General features: G+C 37.5%; 1 protein-coding gene across 2 annotated transcripts in view; it reads right to left on the bottom strand.

The window, feature by feature from the left end:
• Positions 1 to 23,245, bottom strand: part of LOC131063377 (ATP-dependent Clp protease ATP-binding subunit CLPT1, chloroplastic) — a 113,171-nt gene that overhangs the window by 64,922 nt on the left and 25,004 nt on the right. For both annotated transcript variants that reach the window (XM_057997176.2, XM_057997175.2), the window contains exon 3: positions 4,233 to 4,342. In XM_057997176.2, the coding sequence (XP_057853159.1) occupies positions 4,233 to 4,342 (110 nt within the window). The remainder of the gene's footprint in view (positions 1 to 4,232; positions 4,343 to 23,245) is intronic.

Here is a 23,245-nt window from a genome sequence, read left to right as displayed (position 1 = left end):
GAAGGATGCTCAGGAGGTCGTAGCTACAGGTGACCCCTCCGATCTCAAATCAGTAGAGATGCAAGCTTACCTCTTCAGTGGCCTCATATCAGTTCTAGAGAGTCTCAAAAAGAGCTAGGACAGCCATTTGAGCTCTATGAAAAACATTTTTGCAGATATTTTCAAGCTTATGTAAGTTAGTAAGGTCTGTGTGTACATATGCCACTGTATATAGAATTTTGTGTAAATTTTTGGCATGCGGATCCCTACCTTAGCCATTGATGTCAAAGTGGGAGTGTAGGGTAGTGAAAAATGTTGCATTCATCTCAGGGGGAGTTCTGGAGTTGTTGAATTTTTGAAGTTTTGCAGTGTATATATGTTGGTACTGATTCCGACACTTAGTCATTTTTCACTAAGTGTTACCATCAATGCCAAAGGGGGAGATTGTTGGCAAGAGACACTACACAGGTCATCTGATGTTGTCATTGATGGCAACCCAAGTCAGTTATTCCATCCGCACTATGTGATCTGATCCTTCTGGAAATCAGAATGAAGATTTGGTTAAGTCCGTCAAGATAGAACAGAGCATCCGGAAGAGTGTAGTATTTTGGTTGGCATTTCATTTCTGTTGAATATTTTGTGTTACGGAGCTAGAGGAAGATAGTTAGATATCTGGAGTGCCTTATTCCAGAATCTTAGCCTCCGGTGATGATTGTCGTGTGAGTTAGAAGATTCGGTGTACAGGTTTTTGGGTTGAACAGTGTGGTATGGCCGTCTTGGATAATTGATCGTTGTGCAGAATTGATGGAGTAATTTTGGTGATTGTTTTTGTGATCGAGGATGTTTAGCCGGCATTTGGGAAGCGTGTGGACAATTCTTTCCGATCTGCATATGAATTAGAGTTCGGATTGAGCCGACTATGTATGCATGTTTCATTATTTGTAGTCTTCTTGAAGCTGACATGTAGAAGACCTAATTTCATGTAGCAAATATATAAGACCGATAGATATGATCATTTTGTATATCGGTGGGTGCATGGAAAGTGTTTGTGATTGATTGTGCGCAATTTCACGTGCACAAATGAAGGATTTATGCTCCAGAATATTGCAAAACATTGGAACCAAAGAAACGGGACTCGGACTTGACAAGGCTGAATCAGACTCGGACTTGGGACTCGGAGTCAAACTCGGCTTCAGACTCCGCTGGACTCGGGAAAGTGAAAAACTCAAGAAATTTAGAGATTTTTAAAGATTTAAAACTTGTTTCATGCACCCTTTATTGAATACACCTTAAAGACACAATAACATCATCAAACTCGACTCATTTGATTACATACACAAGTATACATCAATAACATTAGCATAAACACAAATTGTAGCTGAAGGAAATAACAAACATAAATATATAAATATTGTCAAATGTATACAATATTACAAAACTCATGGAATAAAAAATCCATGTCATCATATAATCATCATCAAATGTTCCACACAGATACCAAAGGTAAATACAACTACAAGCCTATGGCTCAGAGGAGCATGCACCCTCTCACCTTGGCCCCCTGCAAAGGCGTTTAAGGAAGGTCCTGGATGATTCGGCAGCCATATTCGCTCCCTGTGACACCATGCCATGCTCACCAACATCAGGAACATCTGTGTCACTATAAGTATCTCCTGTCTCTACTCGTACTCTCTGCTCCTCCTCTGCCATGGCTACAGCCTCGGCCTCTATATCTACCTGGTCGATCCAATCAGTGTCAGACTCAGAGGTTAAATTTTTCCTACTATCGACGCGGTTTCACCTCATATTTTTCAACGGGAGTCAAGGGGCATCTCATTCTCAGGTGGAGGTTGTAGTGAACAAAGATGAGATTATTCATTTTAAAAAATTTTAAAATGCATTTTTTTTGGCCTTGCCACCGACCGAGTCCCAGGCACAGGACTCGCCGAGTTTGGCGAGTTTATGCCAAACTCGCCAACTCAGCGAGTCTGGCGAGTTCACCCTCTAGACTCGAACGAGTCCGAGTCCAAGCTTGCCAAACTCGGGGGGCATGTCTCGTACTCGGACTCACTGAGTTTGGTGAGTCCGAGGCGATTTTCCGATCTTTGATTGGAACAGAGCAGTGTGAGATTAAGTGTTTTGTGCTTAACCGGAACTGTAATTTGGCATTTGTAGATGCTATTTTTCAATTCAGACATTCCAATTATCTTTTGTAAAAGATGTTGTAAGACAGCGAGTCTTCTCAAGGTTGTAGCCCTTCTTATTTTGAGTTGCAAGCTCTAGGCAGTGTGCCTGAATGCATGTGCATTCTCTTGTAATCTTTATATTCTCATCTCCATCGTGGTTTTCCCCTTGACCAGGTTTTCCACGTATAAAATCTTGGTGTTATGGTGTTGTTGCTGATTGCTTTGTGTTTCTGCATCTTTCTTTTGTTCATTTTCATTAAGTGATTGAAAGAACAAGTTGATAAAGTTAAAAATTGCAGGACACTGATTCACCCCCCCCCCCCCCCCCCTCTCAGTGTTCTTTGATTCCAATAGGTGATATCTTAAGCATTGCAAACATAATATTTTCCTCTCTGGTGAATCTATTCACATGCATGTCAAGGTCAACCTAAACTTTGGAAGACAGGGTTCTAGAACAAGGGATTCCTAAAAGTCAAGGACATGGACCTAATTGCATCATTAGCTTGTGAATTTAGCTAAAGAAAGGAGGGGATCCTATGTTTCTCCAACACATCCTCCACATGTTGTTTGGCTTATATAAAGACTCCTAAGTGTCTCCTTGGTAGAATTGACTCTCACTATCATCATGTATCTAGTAAACATATATCAAAGAATTGAACTAGGCTTGAATTCAAGAATCCTCTTATACCAGTGATCCATGTTGAATTAAAGCATGTGACAACATGGAGGACAGCTTCAAACCCAAGAGAATTCAGAGTTATAATGTCGGTATTTTTATACAAAAACACTATCTAACCAAACATATTTAAACATACATGCATGAACAATACAGAGATACCATTATGAACTCTTCCATTATTCTTAAATGGAAAAAATACATAATTTACAACCAGCAGAGGGGTGAGATTGTGGAATCTTGTACACCTTACCTCTCTAAAGAACCATATGGCCTATCCAGAATGCTAGAAAACTGGTTGAATGTAACAGTATGAGAAATAAATTATGATCAAGAAGCACATCAAAGTTCAGCTATATACACAAATCTTCCTTTGTAATAGTCTTGAGTGGCAGTTGACCTTCCTAATGTGCAACCATGCAAGGTGACTGTTTAGCTTCCAGGTGCATGGACCATTATTGCTTTAATAGACATGAACTGATAACTGCATGCATGTGCACTGTTAATCATTGCATGCACAACACCAAATGATGGACGCATGGCTGAGAGAGCTCAAGTAGAATATGCACAGCCATTCTTGCCTGTGCTCCGATCAGATACTAGATGAAGATTGTCTTCCTCAAACAAGTTATTGATCTCGTGTATGAAGTTGTGCTTTTGTGTACAGTTTGAGCTGTATTCACTTGTATTATGAACTTATTTATCAAACTATTCTAGCTGATAAATCATTACAAATTATGAATATTCAGATTCTATGGGACATTGACAAATTAGATTACTATTACAATATTCATATCTCAGTTGATTGACTGAGTTCTAAACGACCTTAAAATGAGTACAACAATGTATTCGCTTTATTCCAGCTTAAATGCCTATGTTGCCCACAAGTAGAATTAAGCTTTACGTTCTTATGTGCCTATAAAAACATTTTATGTAGAACAATCCATTTCTCTGAAAGCAGAGGCCAAAATATTGACTAACACAGATTTTGAATTATTATCTCATCAAAATGATCAAGTTTGTTGAAACAAGCATATATAGTCCGGTTAATCCTCCGAAAAAAAAATCCAAAGATAAAACCCTTTGCAATTGTAAAATATAATTTCCGATTGATAAATAAGTTGTTACACCATTGTCTGGATATATCCATGTAAGCCAACTCTCGTGTGTCATATAGACAAAGTACATAAAACACAATTCAAATCCTAATCAAATTACTCATCATAACTTAAATATTTGAAGTTTCAACATCTCAAAAGCTATGTACTGCAAAAAAAAATAGTAAATACAACATGTGTGGTTAACAAACTAGAGTGAAGCTTCATAGTGAGTCTTGCTTTTCTTCCAAACAATAGGCAGCTTCTACCTGGCTTGAGTAAATATTAACAAACCTTCCATCAAAATGCCCATGAGAAGAGCTTCTGTACCAAGACTTGGGTAACGCACCTTGCGAGCTACCGACTCTCCTAGACAGAAAGATCTTATAGAGCTCTCTGACCATCTGCGCAACATTAAAACATGAAGATTCAGAAGATATCTTGCAAGCTACTATCTATATTACCCAAAGGATCTTATAGCTATCTGAAACAACCTGTGCTTCCAAAACCATGAAATAATTGAAAATACCAATTTAAGAATTTTTCTTTTATAATACAGCCATGAGCAGTGTTGTGACGTTTTCACACATCGGCCCATTGCAAATGGGGACCCCCATTTTTTTGCTTGATAGCATAGTTGTTTTAGCTTAGTCATCTTTAGCTAGGCGATTGTTTAGCATCTTTCACCTTTTGCTTGTGAGAAGATGCAGTGCCTTGTAGTCAGGATGCGGTCAAGTCAAGGAGTCATGTTTCATGTTTGGAATCAATGGTCGAGCATTAGGACTGAGTTTTAGAAGTGAGGTAGTGGAGAGTGCAAAATGTTGTTATCAAGTTAGAAAAGTTGTCAATGTTGTAAAATGTTGTCATTATTGGCATGATTGCAAAAATGTTGCAAAGTTGTCAAGGAATGGATCCAACGAAGTCATGATCATATCAAACGTTTATGTCGAGCAATCAATCAAGCATATGAAGTGTTTTCAAAGGTGGATGATAAGCGAAGATGTGAGAATGATGAAAGAGAGGTGAAGTTAAGATCAAGAGATGACTGATGAAATGCAAGCAAAGTATGGATTGATTTCCTTGGATTTCCGAAAGGAAATTCAGAGATGAAACCCTCATCAAAGACAATCATCATGAAAGGCGAAGTTCAAGAGGAACTGAAAGTTCCATGATGTCAAGGAATCCACGAAATATTAGCCAAATGCCACATTTGTCCTTGACATGCAAGACTCCATGCCCTCTTTGAATCCACGAAAGTTTGAGGAGGTGATCAACATTTCCATGCTTAGGCAAAATCCAGGACTTGAAAGGCTCAATGCTCAAGACAGATGAGAGGTGGAATGATCAATCTATCCATGACCTTCACAAATCCACAAATCCAGTGACTTGATGCCTAAGAGGACTTGTTCAATCCTTCAAAAGGTTGGATGAAATGCATGATTTTGATTACATAATACTTAGAATGGCTATGACAAGGAGAATTAACATCAAGTCAGCCTTGCAACAATTGTATCCTTCACTTAGCAATATTGATGAATTGAGGAGGTGAGATCGAATTTATCCATGAGTGCACAAAATCTACAACTTGGAGGTCTTGAGGGTGATGTTGAGTAAAAGTTGCACTAATCAAATTTATCACTGAAACTTCAAAATTTGCAAAGAAAGTGCTTTTAACGATCAAGAAAAGGAAGAACTGAAACGATCAACTTTATCGATGACATAAGGTGAAGATCACAATTCTCCATGAGGTTGAAGAATCCACGACTTAGGGAATGAAAGATGAAATTTTGCCTTGGCTAAATCAACGACTTTTCGGTAGAATGAAAAATTTGTCCATGCCTTTGGAAAATCCACGACTCTATCAAGGAATTACGACTCTATCAAGGAATTATCCATGCCAAGAAGGTGAAGAGCGAACCTACTTATACTCCTAAAATCCACGAAATTGTGGAGTTGATAGCAAGTTTGAATCAATGAAGGAAGAAAATCCATCACAAGATGATCAAAGATCAAATTTTTCCTTCACCTTCAAAATCCACAAAAAATCATGATGCGCATTTTTCCATGAGGTAAAATTTACGAAAAAGTGATGCAATAGCAAAATTTCCCTTGAATGCAAGAAATCCACGGCTTTTGAAGAGGTATCCAATTTTGTCCTTCACCTCACAAAATTCACAACTTTTTGGTGGAAGGCACAAATTTTCCATGGTTGAAAGAATCCACAACCTCATTCATGATATCCACAACATTAAGAAATCCACGACTTTGAGGTGAGATGAAAAAATTGTCCATAACATGATAAAATCCACGACTTTCATGAGCCAAATGAGGCACATGCTTAATGAAGTGGGATGTGTTGATTCAAGAACTAAGTAAGTGGGCCCTCCATGAGGTCAAAAATGTTTAAAATTTAAATTTAAATTGCAAATTGAAAGGTCGGCATGCTTAGGAATTAAAATGCCAATGGTTGTGACTCAAGCTTCAACACCTATAAAAGATGGATAGCCATTTTATTTGCTTATCAATTCGATTCAATCCCAATCAAGGCAGATCAACCCAGCTAACAAAATCAGAATGATAGGAGGCAGGTATGAGTTTGATCATCAACGAAAAGTGAATTGCAAACAATATTAAAGCGAATTTCACCAAACATCGAAGGTGAATTTCAAACAACATCAGCAAATTTCAATCACACATTTAACATCAAGGCAAATTCAACCACCATTGAAAGTGAATTTCTGAGTAATTGCAGGCTTGAGGTATGACATTTACAGACTTGAGATTTGATTTGCAGACCTGAACAAAGTCATTCCCAGCCCTAAAGTGTAAATTTCAGATCAAATATCAGGGGCGAATTCATCAAGGACTGATTTCTTGATTTAAATTATCATTTCCAGACTTACGATGGGTGAACCAGATCTACAATATTAATATTTCCAGATTTGAAGCTCCCATTTCCAATTTGCAAGGGCTTTAAGTAACAAGTTTTGTGAAGGGTTAATGTTCTTTCATTCATTTCATTAGTGTTCTAATGCATCATTTGTTTATTTTGCAGGTCTGATGTAAGAAGAAAGAAACCATGAAGATCCAGACTAGAAGAAGGCTTGCTACAAATGATGGCCAGTCAAGAGTGAAGACAAAAGGATGCCTGAAGCACGAAACAAGGGATTTCACTACATGGAGAAAGCATCACAGAAAGACATCAGCATTGCAAGTGAAGAAGTGCAGCCATTGCTGGATGCAAGACGCAGCAATATAATGAAGGGGTCGAGATTCCCAAGCATCAATGATGATATTCACACGATAAAGTATTCCAACCTCAACAATGCAACATCGAGGAGGGCGCTATCCCACTCCATCCTTGTAACTTCGCCCCAATTAAGGAATGGTGACCAGAATGCATATGTTAAGGCTTGATAAAAATGATTACAAATGAGGAAGAATTCATTGACAATAAGAAATCACATTCACATCAAGACTTTAATGGGAAGGAAAAGATCAACGTTGCAACATGGAAAGAAGCCTACACATGGATTTGATCACACCTCATTCTTTCTTTGTGGTGAGGTAGCAAATCCACATGATATAGGTGGCATCTTATTCATCATCAACAAGTCAAGTTACTCTAAAATCATCATGTACAGGTTAAGTGTACCTGACTTATCCCATGAAGAAGCAAGTGACACATGGCATTTCATCAAATATTGTTTATCCTACCTAACCTCATCTCTCATTGGTTCGAATTCAAAGAAGGAAATGTGTCCAACATAATGTAATATTCTCATTGGTCGAAAAGGAGATAGTTGTAACTAACCCTAATTCGGGTTTTGTCATGTAATCTTGGTCGTTCATTGTAAATCAATCTAAGCCACCAAACAGTAAAGAGACCTCTATATAAGGCTGAGACCTCTTATTTGTAAAGGTTAATAGTGAATAGTTAATAGTAGTATCTCAGTTGGTTAGAAGCTAGAAGTAAGAGAAGGCAGAAATTGTTGCCAAGGCTTGTAAACAAACATACTTTTCATTGAATTTATAGTGAATAGTTGTGTTTCTTCTGCATATTGCATGGTTTCTTGTTATATCCTCAAATTAGATGAAGGTCATTGATTATGATGGAGTGATGTGTGGATGTTGATAATCTCTTAGTTCATACAATGTGGTTAGATGATTTCTAATTGCAGTGCATAGTTAGCCTAAATCTCAAATTGTGCTAAGTTCGATTATAGATAAATGTTCAAGTTGCACGGTATTTGAATGAATGTTCATAATATGAAAACCTTTCAATTCCTTGGGAGATCGCAAAAGTTTTGTGTTGTTGTTCCTAGCATGGCGAAGCAAACCCTGGTTTAAGGAATGTATTCATCCAAGACCTGACATTAGGAAACTTGGAGTCAACTCTTATTATAACACAACTTAGCATTCGAGGAGATTTTGTTCAAGAGAGGATAAAATACTCAGTATTTTATTCTATGTTGAAGGTGTCACAAAACACATATCAATAGAATTGGCGCTAGAAGAAGGGCAAACATAAATCTTGAACATGTGAACAATTGGACTTGTGAACGTCAAAGCCTATCAATTCAATGGAGGATCAATGGAGAGTCATCTTCTACGCTCGACAAAATTACCACAAGAAGGAAGGTGAGAATGCTAGATCATCAATCGAATTTGCAAGAGGTGTTCACGTTCAAATCGATCGTGGCTGGAACCAGTATAGAAAAGTTGTGGAATGCAAACCTTCAACCAATCAACTTAGTATCAAAATAAGGTATTACTACAGTATCCAATAGTGAAGATGGAACAATTGAACATACCAATCAGTGCAATACAATTGAGAGCGAATTCGCATACCTTATACCAAAGAAAGAAGCACCTGTTATAGTGGAGGTTGAGAAAGCACCGAAAGATGTTCAAGCCATTAAAGATAAATGTATTGGAATAGCCCTCAAGGAGTAAAGTCCATTGCAGAAAGAAGCAGTCCTTGATGAATTTCCATTCTTGCTACAAAAGGAGATTCTTGAGAATGAATTGCAAGAAGTTTCAAGTGTCATCCGAGAGGAAGACAATCAAATGGACGTGTTAAATGAGGAATTACAAGATATCACAAGCGAATCAAAGTATGAAGAGAAATTCGAGGGGGCACTGAAAGACATTATCACCACAATGGTATTTGAAGGGGCGCTGAAAGACCTCATGGAGGAAATACAAATGGAGTCACTACCAACGTTATTCCAAGAAAAGCGAGTTGTGGCAAGTGGAATGATTCATCATCAACTCTGACCTCCTGAGATATTGCTTGAGGATGACCACCAGAGATTCTATTTGAGGATCAACTAGAGGAAATTTTTGAAGGTTAACCTATCAAGGAGTCCCTAATTTTTGAAGATATGCTTATGGAGTTTCATAAGAATGCATAGTTTATGCAAAGAAATGAACAAGATGTTATTACACAAGCAAAGAATGTTGAGCTATTTGAAGGGGCGCTAGGTCTGTTTCAAGAAGAACAAGTGAGAAAGAATCAATAGGTCATAAATGCGCATGGAGTGATACATCACCAATGGCGACCTCCTGAAGCGGTTGATGATCTCTCTTCTTATGATGCAATGGTAGAGCGCACGCAAGAGTTTCTATTTGAGCCCAAAACATGCCAAGTTGTCTCTTTCCTTAATCCTAGTTTTGAAAGTTGTTATGAATTTGATTATGGAGGTTAAGGAAAAACAACTTGCATTTGGATTGACCATGGACCTTATGAATTGCCCCAACTGATCAATTTGCGTGCAGTTTTGCTTAAGTATGAGAGATGTGTTGTGAGAGCCTACTTCTCCAAGTTCAAAGATGAATTTGCAAAACTTCTAACTGTGACCAATGCCTTGCTCTTGTTGAACATTTTGAGAAATCATGCTAAGTCATGTACATATTTAGATCTTTTGAGTTGTTTCCATCTTAGGAGTCTTGTATATAGTTTAGTCTAGAGTAGGTTTTCCTATTGTTTTAATCATTTTGTCAAGCCAGGTCATTAATTTGCCTTGAGTCATTTGGTTCAAGATTCTTAAGTAGCTCAAGTAGTTTCATTTGCTTTCTTTAGCTTAGTTTGCTTTGCCTTTAGTTTGCTTTAGTTAGTTGGTTTGCTTAGTTTAGAGTCATAAGTGGGAACTTATTTGTGAGAAAGGTTTTGTGTTGTTTTCGCGCATGCTAGCAATATTTTGGATTTATGTTCGGCCCATTTCCTAAATAACTACTCATGAAATGCTTAGAATTAGAGGTTATTCTTCTCCGTTTTTATCATTACGTTAGGATTTGTACTCGACTCAAAAGGGAATCACATATTGTGTCTTAATGCTGACATTTTTCATTATATTTTACACAGTTATTTTCTCTAAGCCATTATGGTTGCTTAGGTGAAGTTGTGGTTAGTGAAAAATCTTAAATCCTTCTTCAACGCCATTGTAATCCTCAAACCCATTGTGAGCTTCATTGCTTACACGCCAAAGTGTGAAAATATGTGAAAAAAGGAAAGCTGTATCAAAATAAAGAAAAAATGAGAAAACAAAGTATCATCAAAAGAAAAATGAACTGAAAAGAAAAGAAATACCAAAAAACTTGGCTATTGGGAACATGCGAGTAACTCCACTGGGGCTATAGACACCCGACTGGCAATGGAGTAATATTCGTGAGATTACAGTGATAGCCTCATTCAGGCTATGGATGCTCGCTAGCAATGATGCTCTTACCAAGATGCTTTTGAAGTTAGGACTACTCACGTAACTCATCATGGTGGATTCTAAGAGTCGCAATGGTCTTATGAGTCAAAATGAATGCATTTGCACACACCTAGGTAATCAAAGGTTAAGTGCCTTGATCCATAATTGGGATTCTTCTTCCCTTAAAAGCTCACATGGGTTTTATATGTTATCTTGGAGTATTTGCATGCATCTTCTCAAATGAATTTATATTTGTTTAAGTTATTTTAGTTGAATAGAAGTTATTGTGGATGATTCATTGTGAAACTTATATGTTCATACCATTTACAATTTGTTGATTATAAGTTGTAGTGCATGGTTGGCTTACCCATTAAAATAAGCTTAACTTTGATTGCTGCTCACTCATTGATATGCATACGGTTGATGGTGTTAATGATTGTTAGTAGTGATTTCAACATCATTTGTTTACCTTAGGAGATTGCACCATCTTTGCCTAGTTTTTCATTGGATGCCGAAACAAAGCATGGTTGAGTTTCACTAAGTCATTCATTGTCTCTTGCATTCTAGAATTAGATTAGGATCTCTCAAGCCCTATTCCTTTTTCACTTTTTGTTTATATAAATCATTACTAGTAGTAATCAAAGAACTTCAACGGAAATCATTCGGAAATCATTCGGAAAACATAATCTTTGAAATCAGATTCGTAGGGCATTTTCCTTGCTTTGAAGTGATCATCTCCTAGAACAATTGCATAAGTCCCTTGCTTTGAAGTGATCATCTCCTAGAACAATTGAGTAAGTCCCCTTGAATTACCAGCATATACATATCCAACTGAGTATCCACATGTCAAGACCTGACAATATATAAATTTTGGAGCCATCTCAAGTGATCACTTAGTTCAGCATTTGGAAAGATTTTGTTCAAGAGAGGATAGAGTATTCAATACTTTATTTTGTGTTGTAAGGTGTCACAAAACACAAATCAACAGAATTGGCATTAGAAGGAGGGCTCTCATCAAGGAGAATCATCAATCGAAGGATGTCAACAACCACAATTTCTCACCATTAGTCAAAATGGTTTCACCGCATGAGAAACTATTTCCAGAACTTCAACCAATTTAGGGTGGCAAAACAAACAAGAAGACATCATTTCACAATTGAATTCTCTCACGTGGAAAAATAGAAGGAACGCTGCTGAATATATGCGAGTAAATATTATCAAAGAAGAAGAAGAATTAGCCCAATGACCACAAGGTGTGTTCCAAAGAGAAGTTGAACCATTTCCTCAAGTTATCATCCAAAGGAATCAACCACTACCCGCACATCCTCAATAAAGTCAAAGAAGGCAACGCTAGATCATATCAACTCATTCTCACTAAAAAAATTTGAAAGAATTCTAAGGTCCACTCCAGGACCAAAAGAGCTAGCAGAATTAAAATTCACTCCCAAGCCTAGGCGTGGAAGGAAAGAAGCTTCATCTAGTCAATAAATACCCAAGTGGAGAAGATATTTCGAGTTTATTCCAAACTCCACCACCTCGAGCTCAAATTCAAGGAACTACTCAATCAAGCAATCAACAAATACCAATTCAAACAAGTCAAGCAACTCAAACAAACGCTCCAATGGCTTGGCATCCCACAAATGCTTCTCCTCTTACTTCATTTACTAATTATCATGACATGCCCAAGAATCCGAAGCATTTTTTATCTAAGTTTCAAGAAGGTGATATGAATCAGGCTGTCATTGAGCACATCAAGATTTTTGAAGATACTCTTCAAAATAGAGACATCCAACATGAGGACATTACTTGTCGACTATTCCTGTATTCTTTGGGAGAAGAGGCATTTTATTGGTATGCAATTTGTCGGTTGATTCAGTTTGCACTTGGGAAGGGATGAGGGATTCCTTCTTGGCAAAATTCATATTGCCAATTAGCTTGGTGGAATTATATAGGCAACTTGTGGAGATAAAGAGACAACCACATGAACCAATCAGCACCTTCAACAATAGGTTTCACAAGGCTTACACATGATTACGTCATCCATACAACTTGGATAACACTGCGGCACTACCAGTTTATTATGCTGCCTTAGATAATTTTCCATCCATGTTTATGAGAAGAGTTATCCCAGCCCCCACCAATCTCAAAACGAGCTACACGGAATCAATCAAGGTTAATATTGAAATGGAGACGAACGCTATGGGACCATTCAATCACATGGGGTAGGTTGCTATGCCAAATCAAATTCAAGGACTCAATCATGCATTGGCACGTCATACTCTTGTGATGAACCCCATCCCAACTCCAAACAATCAACTAGTTCTTCATCCAGGAGATCCTCTTTTTCAAACACCACCATCACAGCCAGTATACCTCCAAAATGCAACATCATCCACCTGAACTCGAGGAAAAACATGAGATGGAGGAATTAATTGAACAAGTGAAACGATTGTCCACCGATGTTACATACTTGAGAAACAAAAACAATCAGTTGCAAAGTATGCAAAGGAATTACCAAGGATATCAAGAAAACAAACAAAGGATTTCAAGGAAATAATCAGGGCTTCCAAAGACAAACCAAAACATGGAATATTGCACCTAGTAATGGAAATGTGCCTTCACCTTTGGACAATCCACCAAATTCTAAGAATCGACTAGCAAAGAAGGTGTTCCTAGCTGAAGCAGCTTTATCAAATTGGTGTAGGTTGCACAACACTAATCAACATTCTGAATTACAATGCCCTAAGTTCAAGATAGCAACTGATATATTTCGGAAGGAGATGAGTAGCAATGAAGCACAAGAGAATTCTCTTGTAACAAGATATGAAATAGTTCCCATGGTAAGATATGATCAAGCCTTGATCATTAAGGATTTCAAGTTTCCTCTTGAATTTGACAATGGTATGATACAAGACCAAAATGGCAGAATTCCACCAGCAGCAACACATGGTCCAATGGAGTCACCAGGTTTTCAATTTATACCTTCATCTTCAAATGGACAAGTTCAAGATTTGAATTGTAAGAGAATTTTGAGCGTTTCAGCAATCATCTGGACATCCTAGACCCAAAGTCTATCAGAAGAATTATCAATCACAAGATCCATTGACCACATCGATTTCTCCTAATAACATCTCAACTCCACTAAACCCAAATACAAGTAACACTCCAAGCTATCCAAAGGATTTGCCAGAACATAGACAGAGAGTTGCTTCTCCTAAGAGTGAATTGAAAAGGTTGAGTTTATATGTGTTGGAAGAATTCAAGAAAGTGAAGGTGAGCTTGTCTTTGATTGAATTGATGACAATGCCAGAAATAGAGAAACATTGTTCGGAATTTTGAATGATACTAACACCGCGAAGAGTACTACCCAAAATACATCTAACATTCCTAGAAAGACGTTGAGTGCTCCCCAATCCAATATAACTCAAAACATGAATGTAGTCCAAAATGCACCACCTGCTCCTCAAAGTGAACCTGGTGTTACCCATTAGCCACCAAATACTAACTACATGGTTCAAAGTTCATCTAGCACACCAAAAGAAGAAAATACAACAAAGAATACGAGCACATCCAAGAATGATTGTGCAAAAAAATAGAAAAGATGCAACTAAAAATGAAAATGTTACAAAAGTTCAAAGTTCATCTGCTATAGCTAGAAGCGCAACAAAAGGTGAAAATGTGATGAAAAGTGAAAGTGCAACAAGGAATGAAAAGGTTATGAAAAGCAAAGAAGTTGTGAAAAGAGAAAATGTAGCAATAGATGAAGGCCCAAAAGGGAGTGAAATTGTGTGCAATACAAAGAAGGAAGAAAGTTCAAGTTCTGAAAAGGAAAAATTAGTGGTCTTTTATCAAGGAAAAGATGAACCTGCTCCGGTTTATTTATCTATCAAAATTTTTGGAGAACTTCTATACAAATACTTGATGGATTCAGGCGCATCTAGCAATGTGATGCCTTTAGCCATATGTAGAAGATTGGGTTCGACTCCTCTCAATTGGATAAGACAAAAGTCCTAGAAGTAGGAGAAATAAACAACATCCACATGCAGCCGGCAGCTGATCCGAGGATTCAACATTTTGTCGACATTACAGTGGTGGATATTCCAGATGGATACAGTATGCTCCTAAGCAGAGATTGGTCTAGAAGATTGAATGGATATGTAGTTGCCAATTTCTCACACATATGGTTGCCATGGAAAGGGCTCCCAAATCAAATAAAGATAGATAGCACACCAAGATTGTGTTGAACACCAAGCAGGACTTAGAGAGGGTGGGTGAATCAATCCAAAACTTCAAAAACAAAAATTTATCAAATTATCCAACAAAGGCACATCAACCATCAGCACATAAACATCAACCATCAACACATGAACACCAAATTTACATGCAAAACCCAAATAGGGAAAAAACACAGTGAAAATCTAACTCACAATATGAATAAAATTGTTTGCAACGTTTTAGGCATGCAGCCAAGGAACACCAACACCTAAAGGACTTGTAGAACTTGCTGGCAACAATGCAGCAAACTGAGACGGGGGGTGAATCAGTTTGCACAAGAACTTACTGCAACTTAAACCACAAATCAGATCTGATAATTATCAGTTAAAGCATGAAACAACACATCAATAACACACAACACCAAGATTTTTGACGTGGAAATCCCGGTTAAGGGAAAAACCATGGTGGGAACCTACCCACAATGAGATAATACCCTGTTAGAAGTAAATGAAATATTACAATGGGGAATGCACATGCATTCAGGCACACTGCCTAGAGCTCACTGCTCAAATACAAGAAACCCAGAAAAGCTACAAACCTTAGGGAAGGCTCACTGCCTTACAGGAAGTTTCACTGACTTACAAAAGCATTCGGACAACAATCTGGATTACATGAACTATGAAAATAGCATCTCCATATGCCTGAGTAGAGTTTCGATTAAGCTCACTGTCAAATCTTCTCTGCAACACACTTCTTCGCACAACTTCCCTACTACTGAATAATTGATACAATATTCGCACATAGCATGATACCTCACAATGATTATTACATTTATTTATACAAGTCATCAACCCATGAAATATAGGTCATCTCAACACACACATCATATTACAAATATATATTTACACACGCTACAACAATGCATGTGAACCAAAACAATGTCAGCTAGGACATAGTCTTGACCAAAACAACCACCACAAATATGAAACACCTCCAAGAATTACGCCTCGATTATCTGCAACACGCTAGAACACCAAAAATGTTGCATAACACGAAGAACATCACCGGAAAATGAAAAATTATCAATAACGTGCACAATAATCAATGCAGACCACCAATACACATAGAACACGATCTAGAAACATTCACAAGCAACGTTAATTGCACCACAACAACAGCAACAACTTGGATCGCTAGAATCATCATCATCTCTCTACCGGAGCTCAAGAACATCAACTCCTTTATCTGAACTAGCATCTTGATCATCAGAATCATATCCGCGAGATCTGATCTGTCTTATATTACCTCCTATTGTCTTATATTTAGGCTTATATGGCTTAAATGGCTTCTTAGGATTGCTATCTCTTTTCGGACACCTTGATGCAAAATGTCCTATCTTATTACATGAAAAACATTTGAGAGGTAGCTTTCTTTCATACTTATCGGCACCTTTAGGCAATCTTCTGGCAATAAGTGCTTCAAGCTCCTCAAGCTCTCTTTCTTCATCTTCCATCTCTTTCTCATATCTAGATACTCTTGTAGAACTTTCTCCGAGATCATATCTCTGCTTCTCGAAAACAGTAGCTTTGAATGCAGATTCAATCTTAGGAAGAGAGTCTCCAAAATCACTCAGCTCAAAAGTAGCAAGTTTACCAATCAGCATGTCTCTTGTCACATTTGTCACAGTCTGGATCTCATCAATAGCAGTAGCTTTATGTTTGTAAGCAGGAAGCAAGGATCTCAACACTTTAGTAACAAGCTCATTCACTTTCCGCATAAAAAGAAGTAATGTTCTCATCTTCAAGGTCTCATATTTGCCCTTCAAGCTCTGTAACTTAGCAATCTTCACATGACTATCACCTTCATGCAAGGTCTCCAATCTTATCCAAATGTCATGAGCAATCTCTAAGTCCATCACATTAGTCATTTCGAAATCTGACAAGGCACTCAGCAATACTTCCTTAGCTCTAATATTGAATTTTGCTTCCTTTATCTCATCCGAAGTAGTAGGACCATTCTAAGGAACATTATATACATTCTTAGTAATCTTCCAGTACTCTTCTCCAACGCATCTCAAATGACATTGCATCTGGCTTTTCCAGAGAGTGTATTTTGTTCCATCAAATCTCGGACTATCCTTCTTGAAAGCAAAGGTTGCCATCCCAGATCTCCTCAAGCGGTCAAGCTTCTTCCGGAGGATCTAGCTCCGATACCAATTGTTGGCAACAATGCAGCAAACTGAGAGGGGGGGGGGGGGGGGGGTTGAATCAATTTGCACAAGAACTTACTGCAACTTAAACCACAAATCAGATCTAATAATTATCAATTAAAGCATGAAACAACACCACATCAATAACACAAATAACACCAAGGTTTTTGATGTGATAAACCCGGTTAAGGGGAAAAGCACGGTGGGAACCTACCCACAATGAGATAATACCCTATTTGGAGTAAATGAAACACTACAATAGGGAATGTACATGCATTCAAGCACACTGCCTAAAGCCCACTACTCAAATACAAGAAACCCATAAAGGCTACAACCCTTAGGGAAGGCTCATTGCCTTACAGGAAGTCTCACTGACTTACAAAAGCATTCAGACAACAATCTGGATTACATGAACTGTGAAAATAGCATCTCCATATACCTGAGTACAGTTCCAGTTAAGCTCACTGTCAAATCTTCTCGGCAACACACTTCTTCACACAACTTCCCTTCTATTGAATGATTAATACAATATTTGCACATTGCATGATACCTCACAATGATTATTGCATTTATTTATACAAGTCATCAACCCATGAAATATAGGTCGGCTCAACACACGCTACATATTACAAAAATATAATTACACATGCTACAACAATGCATGTGGACCAAAACAATGTCGGCTAAGACATAGTCTAGACCAAAACAACCACCGCAAATATGAAACACCTCCAATAATTACGCCTCGATCATCTGCAACACGCTATAACACCAAGAATGTCGCATAACACGAAGAACATTATCAAACAAAAAAAAAATCAATAACGGGCACAATAATCAATGCAGACCACCAATACACATAGAACACAATCTAGAAACATTCACAAGCAACGTGAATTGCACCACAACAACAGCAACAACTCAGATCACTAGAATCACCATCATCTCTCTACTGGAGCTCGAGAACATCAACATAACCTGACTGTCAACCTGAAAGATTTGCTTGTGGATTTCCAAATCATGAACCAATCGAACTAAGGACACATATCAACGTCCAGAATACATCCCATACATCTGCAACAAAAGATATTACAATTCCAGAGCAATACAGAGTACAAACCAGAATACCAAATAACACGAACAACTGAATGCATCCTCAATACCGGATCTCATAACTCGATCAAATCAACACACGGACCTCTAAAACTTTTGTTGAATCAACTAGAGATAAGTATCTCAAAACCCATTAAACTGCATCAACTCATCTGCAACACACAGGCTAAACCAACTCATCCAACCTAACTGCAACAATAGAATACACAGAAGAATATGTTGACATGAATGACAACAAACTATTCCAGCAAACTTCCCAACAATCTCTGACAGAACTAAAGCGCACAACCTTAAGCAAGATACAAAGAGGATTTGCACAGCTAAAGAAAACTTCTTTGGGACAAGAACCAAACTGTTGCCGGAGGACTCACTGTCAATCAGCAACGAATGAAGTTGAATTGAAATTGAGCAGGATTCTCTTGATCATGAAATTGTCCTTGAACAACTAAATCAAGCAACGACCAACATCATGGCAAACATCTCTAATAAATTTTGTTGTCACAACACACAGTCTTGCAGAATATATCACCTTCAAATCTCTTCTCAAATTGACTTTTGCGTCACCAAAAACTGAAATCCACTTGCATAGTATTCGCATACACTTCTCACACAATTCACTTCTCATCTACAAACAATTCATCCATCCGCACATCTTAAATATGAGTTACAACATTGAAAACCTAATTGAGGGTCGGCCAAAACAAAATAAGCCACCCGAACCTAAAATATTTAGATCGGTCCACTCCAAGAGAAAGAGGGAACCAAAAGATATCACAATACATAACGAATGATCCAACAATCCGCACACACTAGCACATACTCCAAACAGCGTTACAAGGCATAACATGTAGACATAATCAACCAGTCGACCACATAACCACTTCCAATGCAAAATACTCCATACAAATATCCACACGCCAAGGTAAGACCCAAATAAACGTCTCAATACATCTTTCAACACATGTCTAGACCAAAATAATATGATCCATTAAACCGCAATGCAATTAGCAAAATGTCCAAAGGGTACCAAAAGCATTTTGAACCATCCTGAATACAAGATGACACAACCAACACCTAAAGCATATCCGAACCAACATCCATCCAGATAACCAAATTCTGACAAAGCATATCCATACCAACATCCATCTAGATAACCAAGTTTGACATCAATGACAACCATACAAGCTCGAACTATCAACAACTCCAACAATCTCCAACAATTTCCCCCTTTGTCATTGATGGCAACACCAAAACAACAACACCAATGAAAAACTGATGATCTCACAACTCTCTCCAAATCTCAAACAGCTCTCTCTCCAAATCTCACAACAGCTCTCTCCCCCTTTGTCAACAATGACAAAGGGTGCAAAAAAACCATACTGACCAACTCACACCACTGCTCCCCCTAAGAGCAGCAACAGTATCAATCAAGGAGGCAAGGATAAGTGCTAAGTCTCCCCCTAGAAAGATGCAGCACTGAAAATGCATCTAGTTCAAAAAAGGAGGGGTAATAACCCCTAACTTCTACCTAAGATACTCAAAAGTATCCTTCGCCAAAGCCTAGGTAAAAATGTTTGCTATCTATGTTGATGCAAAAATGTATTCCAGCTTGACTTCTTTCTCTGCAACCTTCCCTCTCAAGAAATGATAAGGGATTAAAAAATGTTTAGTTCTTGAATGCATAACCAGATTCTTTGAAATGTTTATAGCACTAGTATTATCATGCATGATAGGAACAGCTTCATCATACACTACTTTGATATCCTTAAGATTCTACTTCATACACAAAACTTGAGTACAACAAGATGTTGTAGCAATGTATTCAGCTTTTGTAGTGTGTAATGATATTGATTCTTGTTTCTTACTTATCAATGAAACCAATCTTTCTCCCAAAAAGAATGCACCACCACTGGTACTTTTCATGTCATCAACACTTCCGGACCAATCAGCATCTGTATATGCTTTCAACATGAAATCTCCATCTTTCTTGTACCATAGGACGAAATCCTAAGTTCCTTTCAAATAACTGAAAATCCTCTTCACTGCTTTATCATGAGTTTGCTTCGGACTAGCTTGAAATCTTGCAACCAAGCATATAGCTTGTGTAATATCTGCTCTACAAGCGGTAAGATATAACAGTCCTACAATTATAGATCTGTACGTTTTTCTGATCAGCATCCAAAGATGTATCATCTTTTCCTAACTTGCATCCAACAGCTAAAGGAGTAGTAACAGGTTTACAATTCTCCATATCAGACTTCTTTAACATCTCTTTAGCACACTTAATTTGAGAATTAAAGATTCTATCATTCAATTGAGTAACTTGAAGACCAAAAAAAAATGACATCTCTCCAAACATAGACATCTCAAATTCTTTCTACATCTCTTCTGCAAATTCTCTACATAAACCATCACTTCCTCCAAAGATAATATCATCAACATAAACAACAACAATCAACAACTTATTGCCTTCAACCTTGAAATAGAGATTGTTGTTTGTATTGTCTTTCCTGAAATTTTCCTATAACAAATATTTGTCCAGTCTTGCATACCACGCTCTAGGTGCTTGTTTGAGTCCACACAATGCCTTCTTTAATCTGCAAACCATGTCCGGATCATCTGATAGTCTAAATCCATCCAATTGTTCAATGTATACTTCTTCTAGTTCTCTATTCAAAAATGTTGACTTAACATCCATTTAATATACTCTAAAGTTCTTGTAAGCAAAAAAAGCAAGAAACATTCTAATAGCTTCCATCCTAGCAACTGGGGCAAAAGTCTCTTCAAAATCAATACCTTATACCTGAGAGTAGCCTTTATACACCAATCTTGCCTTGTTTCTTGTGACTTGTCCTTGTTCATTCAGTTTGTTCCAGAAAACCCACTTAGTTCCTATCACATTTTTATCCACCGGTCTACGTACTAGCTCCCAAGCCTGATTCTTCTATATATGATTCAATTCTTCTTCCATTGCTTTAACCCAACTTTTTTCTTTACTTGCTTCTTCATATTATTTAGCTTCAATAAGTGAAAGACAACAGCAATCAGTTTGCTCATTTACCTCTGTAACACTTCTTGTCTGAACTCCTTTGTTGTTGTCTCTGATTATCTAATCTTCTGAATGATTCCTCTACACATATTTTGGGGTTTCAATTGTTTGCTCTGGTTCTTCTTTGTCGACTTCTTCTGCTTCATCTAGTTTCTCTTCATTGCTTCCTTCTGGAGTTGTCTTTTCTTCTACAACTGCAAGAATGATCTCAAATTCAATCTCTTAAACAAGTTTAGGGGCAGTCTAATCCCATATCTAGCATAATTTCACAATTGTACTCTCCACAATCTTGTTTAGTCTCTTATTGTAACATTGGTAGGCTTTGTTGTTCATGGCATATCCCAAAATATTCCTTCATCAAATCTGGTATCAAACTTTCCAAGGTCATTCTCATCTTTTCTGATATAGCGCTTACTCCCAAAGATTTTGAAATATTTCACAGTAAGTGGTCTTCCATACCACAACTCAGAAGGTGTCTTTGTATAATTTATTCTTATCTGAACCCTGTTAAGAATGTAAACAGTAGTATGCACATCTTCTTTCCAATACACATTAGCCAAGTTAGCATCTTTCTTCATAAAACTAGCCATCTCAATAAGTGTTCTATTATTCCTTTCTGCCACACCATTCTGCTGAGGAGTTCTCGGAGCAAAAAGATGTCTCATAATACCATATTTCTCACATAAATTGTCAAATTCATTTGAAGTAAATTCGTCACCTCTATCAGATCTCAAACACTTGATTCTAGCGTCAACTTGATTCTCTACCATTGACTTGAAAACTTTAAATCTTTCAAAAGCTTCAATTTTTTCTGTCAAAAATGTAACCCATGTCAGTTTAGAATAATCATCAAAAATAAAACACCTTTCACCATTAAGTCAACTTGTCCTTGAAGGGCCACACAAGTTTGTATGAATCATCTCCAATGGATATAACGTAGAATACTCCTTGTTCTTGAAGCTTCTCCTAGTTTGCTTCCCCAACTGACATTCCCTGCACACAGTGTCAATAGGCTTGATAATTCTTGGTAAATCTCTTACTGCCTTAAAATTACTGATCTTTATCATGTTGTCAAAGTTAACATGTCCCGTCCTTTTATGCCATAACTAGCATTCATTACTCTAACTCAAATAACATTTGTTTCCACTTTTTTCCTTTATGTAGTGAACATTTCCACTTGTCTTTATTCCTTCTGCTACCAACTTTCCGATTCTACATTTTCTGATCATACATCTAGTTTTTGTAAACACAACTTCATAACCTCTATTGCACATCTGACTAACACTCAACAAACTTTGTTTCAAAGCTTCTACATAATAATTTTATGCTAACCATCAATCGAGATACTTCCTATTCCTACAAATGTCATTGATCCACTATCATACTTCTTCAGAGTGATAAACTTGTCTTTGTCTTCGGTCATGTGATTCAAGCATCAGATATCAATGATCCATGATCTTGGTTCAACTTTAGCATGGAGTGCAGTCTTCTCTTTCGAACTTCCGAAACTTCCCTGATACTTGACCTCTATAGCCAGAAATAAAGATTCTTCATTTGAGTCTTCAGCATCTTCTTCTTCAGATGAATGTGACTCCATAGAGCAAAAACTTTGTTTCCCTTTACCATCTATTCTTCTCTTAAAATCATTTCTTCTATATCTACTTTTTTTCATCATCATCAAACTTTCTGTAATCTTCTTTGTATATACATTTAGAATCATAATATCCAATTCTTCTACTATTAAAGCATTTCAAGGGCAACTTACCTTTGTGCTTACCAGTTACTCTCATTAGTCTTCTTACAAAGGTTGCTTTGATCTCATCCAAGTTCTCACTAGTTTCTGGTTTATCTCGTGATATCCTTGAAACGTTAAATGCAGCTTCTCATCGATAGGATTTTATGTCTTCCATCTCTTCAATAGCACACAACTTTGGTCTGTAGGGGTTTGTCAATGTAAACAAGATCTTTCTGATGACATCACTTTCTTCTAGCACTCCACCAACAACTCCGATAGCTTCCG

Source organism: Cryptomeria japonica, chromosome 10 (assembly GCF_030272615.1).
Source record: "Cryptomeria japonica chromosome 10, Sugi_1.0, whole genome shotgun sequence".
Classification (NCBI taxonomy): domain Eukaryota; kingdom Viridiplantae; phylum Streptophyta; class Pinopsida; order Cupressales; family Cupressaceae; genus Cryptomeria; species Cryptomeria japonica.
Note: the sequence above shows the minus strand (reverse complement) of the source record. Positions and strands in the feature narration are given on the sequence as shown.